The sequence below is a fragment of the Xenopus tropicalis genome, chromosome 8, assembly GCF_000004195.4.
Source record: "Xenopus tropicalis strain Nigerian chromosome 8, UCB_Xtro_10.0, whole genome shotgun sequence".
Lineage (NCBI taxonomy): Eukaryota > Metazoa > Chordata > Amphibia > Anura > Pipidae > Xenopus > Xenopus tropicalis.
Window position 1 is genome coordinate 24,559,770 of NC_030684.2, and position 5,801 is coordinate 24,565,570.

General features: G+C 42.9%; 1 protein-coding gene across 3 annotated transcripts; it reads right to left on the minus strand.

Moving 5' to 3' along the window:
- Nucleotides 1–5,801, minus strand: cdk9 (cyclin-dependent kinase 9). Of its 3 annotated transcripts, none has more exons than XM_012968193.3 (7): nt 5,346–5,801; nt 3,765–3,846; nt 2,998–3,088; nt 2,010–2,176; nt 1,756–1,927; nt 997–1,145; nt 1–684 (listed from the first exon to the last, which is right to left on the minus strand). In XM_012968193.3, exons 1-7 carry the CDS (start codon nt 5,435–5,437, stop codon nt 319–321), a joined length of 1,119 nt encoding a protein of 372 aa, XP_012823647.1. In that variant the 5' UTR covers nt 5,438–5,801; the 3' UTR covers nt 1–318.

Sequence of the window (5,801 nt, forward strand, 5' to 3'; positions counted from 1 at the left end):
TAATAGGAGAACATAAAACTTTATTTACATTCCCTATCAAGTACATAGGTACAGCAGCACAGAAAGCTGTTCGGAAAACTTTCGATTCACTGACCAGTGTGTATCAGCATGGTAGCAAGAGTTTTAGATTAAGTATCACAGTTAAAAGTTTTGTTTCACGAATGCCACGCTTCTGAATATCATTATGCTAACAAAAGTATGCAGCTAGTCCTTATTCCCCATACTATACAGGCTTACTTACAAAGGAATTAAAAAAAATATATATATATTTTTAAAAAAAGTCTTTTTTTTCCTCCCAATAAATAATAAAGAATGTCTTTAAAAGACTCTGTCAAATTCTGATTGGTTTGTGGCAGCAGGATTCCGTGCCTGATTGGCTGGCTGTTGGGGCATGTGCCCGCCTCTTCTCCTAGGAGGTGCCAAGTATTCAAACATGGACTGATTGTGAGTAGAGAGCATGTTCTTCAGATCAGAAGGCATCGGGTCAGACCAGAAGAAATCATGATTCAGGGCGTCATCACTGTCGATTCTCTGAGCCGGGTCCAAAACCAACAGCTTGTCTATAAGGTCCAGTGCATAGAGATCTTTCACATAAGCCTTTAACCTTTCCTTCACCTTTCTTTTCTGGCCTTTGGGCAGTTCCAGCTTCTGGTACAACTCATATTTGTCCACATTTGGCCAGACCTAAAATATATTAATAAAATAAACTATCCGGTTTAGGTGTTTAATTAGATTTACAGATATCTAAGGGTTCTGATCTCTTTCCTAAGCAGAGCAACATCAGAATACAACAGTTACAGGAACCAACCAGCAGGTGACAGCATTGTTAAAAAATTCATTATTGGCAGTTAAAAACTTTAAATACTTAAATAGCTCTGAAACTGAATAAAACATAATTAATGTAAATTGCTTTTTTTTAGTTTAGTTATCCCACGACCAATGAGACCACTTAGTCCTAGATATGATCCTGGACCAGAGCAATTCATTAAAACTCACCTCTGGTGTGATGGAACCGCATAATTGGCTGATGAGTGTTAGCTGATGCTGCTCCGTATTCCCCTGCATAATGGGGCTTCTGGTCCACATCTCAGCCATGATGCACCCTGCTCCCCACAAATCAATGGGAGGACCATAATCACGCTCTCCTACAAGCAGAAAATGGGAAAAATATTATCCACACTGTTTAAAGGGGTAGTTCATCTTTAAATTAACTTTTAATTTAATGCAGAGTGCTATTTTGAAACAATTTGCAAATTGACTTTTGTTTTTTCATTTGTGTTAGTTTTTTTTGTTCAGTTGCTCTTCAAGTTGGAATTTCAGCAGCTATTGGGTTGCTAGGACCCAATTTAACCTAGCAACCAGGCAAAGGTTTGAAAGAGACAGGAATATGAATAAAGGGGGTCCTAACTAGAAAGATAATAAAAAGTAACAACAATAATAAATTTGTTGCCTCAGAGAGCAATAGTTTTTTGGCTACTGGGGTCAGTGACCCCCATGTGAAAGCTGAGTCAGAAGGGGAAAGCAAAAACAATAAATAAAAAATGAAGACCTACTGAAAAGCTGCTATAAACATGCTAAAAGTTAAAGTCCCCTTTAAGATATACATTAGCTAACAGTATATCCTGCATCAGAGCTGGATCAATTGCAAAGACTATTATTATGGCTTCCATCAGACATGAATGTTATGACCCGACAGCTTCCCTTTTTGGGGGATTCAGACTTTATTAGTGCATATAACCACATGACCGTCCTTACCTAGGAGTAGCTCAGGGGGCCGATACCAGAGCGTAACCACGCGATTGGTGTACTTGTTTGGCTGGCTGTTCTTGGCAAGGCTGAATGCTCTGGCAAGCCCAAAGTCTGCAAGTTTCAACACTCCGTCCCTGGTGATCAGTACGTTTGCTGCCTTCATGTCTCTGTGCAGGATCTGTGGGCATGAGTCCATTAGACACAGGTCCTACAAGAACAGTAAATGCCCAGGATGGGAAGAGAATGGAGCACTTGCTCACCTTGTTCCGGTGAATGTAGTAGAGGCCGTTGAGCAGCATTTGCATTACCTTCTTGATCTCGGAGAGCGTGAACTTGACATGAGCATTGCTCAGCAAGCCTGCTAGATCATGCTCACAAAAGTCGAACACCAGGAAAATAGTTCCTTTGCATCTATTGTACTGGTTGGCTGTGGGAGAAACTAGGTGGGCAAGAGAGTCTAGAGCACGGCCCCACAAAAGCAGCATAAGCACAACAGTTGCACATTTACAAAGGGCAGACACCAAGCAGGACCAAATGTGTCCATCAGGGACCCTCATACCAAATGCAGGCACTGTGGCACAACTCTGGCTATGAGTTTATGCCTTAGCATTCTACATAGTTCCAAAAATAATTTGGTCTTGCTAGGTTCCACTTTTATACCCCACTCTCCCCTGCCAGGAACATATTTCTTTTAAAGGGCCATAGAGAGGTAACCAAATTTATTGAGCAAGAGTCTACCCCAAAACAATGCGATGCATATATATAGCAAAGCTCACTGCACTGCTATTTAGACTTATGGCAGCAGGGGTAGCAATAGAGTATGACTGATATACCAAAAGGGCGCAAAGTCAGCCCCTGACAAATAGAGTGATCTGCTTTAGCAAGGTTCCCTACACTCCCCTCCCAGTCAAATTGCTTATAAGCCAATACTGTCAAGTCCACTGGAAACCCTCCAACACCACCTAAACTGTGTTGAAGGACTGGGTCACTGGGTTTAAGGACTGGGTTGTTCTACACCTGGCAGAGGAGATGCTGCAGCTTCCATGCAATGTGTATGGCATTGGCTTGGTTTTCAATTGAAGCAGGATAAGAAAGACAGAGCCAGACAGAGATAGGGAGTCTAAGGGGCAGGACATTCACAACAACCATGCTGTGTGTGTCTTTGGCTGTAAAAGCCACCACCCAAGCTGCAACCCCCCAACACAGCACATGCAGCACAAAGTGAGAGAGACACAAAATGTTTCTTACTTTTTGTCCGACAGATCTCTATGAGGTTAACTACGTTCTCGTGTTTCAGCAGCTGCAGGATTTTTATCTCTCGCAGAGCCGTGATAGGAAACTGAGAAAAAGAACATGATTTCATTAGATAGATGTAGTTAGAGACACACATGTGCCATAATTAAATAATAAACTATATCCTTATAAATGGTGCTTAGTGATGCCATCAGCTATAATTGGCTTTTAGTGATGTTATACCCGTCACATTACTTGGGTATTATAATTAATGGACCTCCCTGTTGTAAAATATGAGAATATTAGACATTACCTTAGAGCAGGGATCCCCAACCTTTTATACCCATGAGCCACATTCAAATGGAAAAAGTGTTGGGGAGCAACACAAGCATGGAAAAAGGTCCTAGGGGTGCAAATAAGAGCTATAATTGGCTTTTTGGTAGCCCCTATGTGGACTGTGGCTTTACATTGGGTTTTTAAGCAACCAAAACTTGCCTCCAAGCCAGAAATTCAAAAATGAGCACCTACTTTGAGGCCACTGGGAGCAACATCCAAGGGGTTGGGGAGCAACATGTGGCTCATAAACAGCTGGTTGGGGATCACCGCCTTAGAGTTTCATGACCTGTATAAAATCACTGGGTCCTTTATATGGCCATGGAACTCCTCTGTGACTTAAAATATCCTTTTATTTTACTATGGGGGTGCATTATTCACTATAAAAATACTAAACAGAATGGTATAAAAGGGTCTTGTTACATGCAGACCACAGCATTAGTACCTACCCCTTCCTTCTCGTTTTCCATCAGAACTTTTTTAAGTGCCACTTTCTTCCCCGTCTGTCGATGTTTGGCCTTGAACACTTCCCTGTGGGTCCAACACATAGAAACAGATGAGTCAATGAGTTCCCAGCATAAAAAAAATAAATAAATGAACTTCCATGATTGGCAGCCATCCTTCCGATAGAAAGGAAAAGCCCTCAGTGACTGTATAATAGGGATTGTACCCTGCAGCTATACAACGACTTAGAACATTCATCTAGGGTACAGTAATAAAACTATACATACAGACTAGGAATAATGGCACATACAGCAAAATTATATTGATAGAAAAACTGTACAGGTATCGGACTCCTTATCCGGAAACCCATTATCCAGTAAGTTCCAAATTACGAAAAGGCCATCTGCCGTAGACTACATTTTAATCAAATAATAAACATTTTAAAATGATTTTCTTTTTCTCTCTAATAATAAAACAGTACCTTGTACTTGATCCCAAAGAAGATATAATTAATCCTTATTGGAGACAAAACAATCCTATTGTGTTTACTGTTTAAATCATTTAATTCGCAAATTACAGTTCTTTCCGTAATTTGGATCTACTACCTTAAGGGCTCTGGCACACGGGGAGATTAGTCGCCCGCGACAAATCTCCCTGTTCGCGGGCGGCTAATCTCCCCGAGTTGCCATCCCACCGGCGAACATGTAAGTCGCCGGTGTGATGGCACACGCGGTGGCACGATTTCTGCAAATCAACGAAAATGCCTCGTGAGGCAACTTCGGCGATTTGCTAAAATCGTCTGCGCAGCGTGTACCATCCCACCGGCGACTTACATGTGTGGGATGGTAGTTCGGGGAGATTTGTCGCGGGCGACTAATCTCCCCGTGTGCCAGAGCCCTTAAGGTAGTAGATCCAAATTACGGAAAGAACCCTTATCCGGAAAACCCCAGGTCCCGAGCATTCTGGATAATGGGTCCCATACCTGTGTAACATGGAACTGTACTTCGCAGAATCCCAATACAGAGACAGGGAATCTGGACAGAGCTATATAGCGAGGAATGATAAGGATATATGGTATGGCACTATAGTTAGAATAGGTATAAAGGGATAAGGTCATAAATATAGATGTGTATATATTACTGTATGAACTATAGATCCATACTAATATCCCAACTATACCTTGTGTACTCCATACTGTATGTACTATAAATCCCTAGTTATAGCCCTTTACATAGCTCAGGTACACATTCCCCTTTTACATAGCTATGTACCATAGATGTATACTTCTACTCCATATCTGTGTCAATAATCTATTTATTGATCCAGGGACAGGTCCGATTGCCATCTTGGGAGTCAGGAAGGAATTTTTTTCCCCTCTGCAGCAAATTAGAGAGGCTTCAGATGGGGTTTTTTGCCTTCCTCTGGATCAACTAGTAGTTAGGCAGGTTATATATAGGCATTATGGTTGAACGTGATGGACGTATGTCTTTTTTCAACCCAACTTACTATGTTACTATGTAATCTCACTCTGTTTGTGTGTCTACAGCTAAAAAGCTATACAAGGATATGGACACCAGATAACTAACCCGAAGGTGCCCTGGCCGATCTTGGCGAGCCGCTCGTACTTGGAGACCTCATCACAGTAAGGGAATTCCACCGAGTCGTAGTTCTTGGCCATGGCGGAGGGAGGGGGTTCCGAGCCGGAAGGCCCTCGAGAATCAGATTCCGGGCACAGGCCGCCGGGCCCCGGCCTTTCCCGGTGCTGAGCCGACGAGTTCAGGCTGTCTGACGGGTTGACTTGGGCTAGGCCGCAAAGCCTCGGACTCCTACTGGGAGACGTGTGTGAAAACACTGAAGGCGTCAGTAGCAGTTTAAGGACGGTCTTAGGCCTTACAGCCTCGGCATTTCTTTCAGTCGCAACCCCGCAGTGGCCCAATAGAATTCGCCGCGCTTGTGTATTCCAACCCTCCGCCTATTCACATGGAATCGCCCAAACACAGCACAGTGAGGGTAATGGGAGGGACCAACTAGCGGAAGGGAGG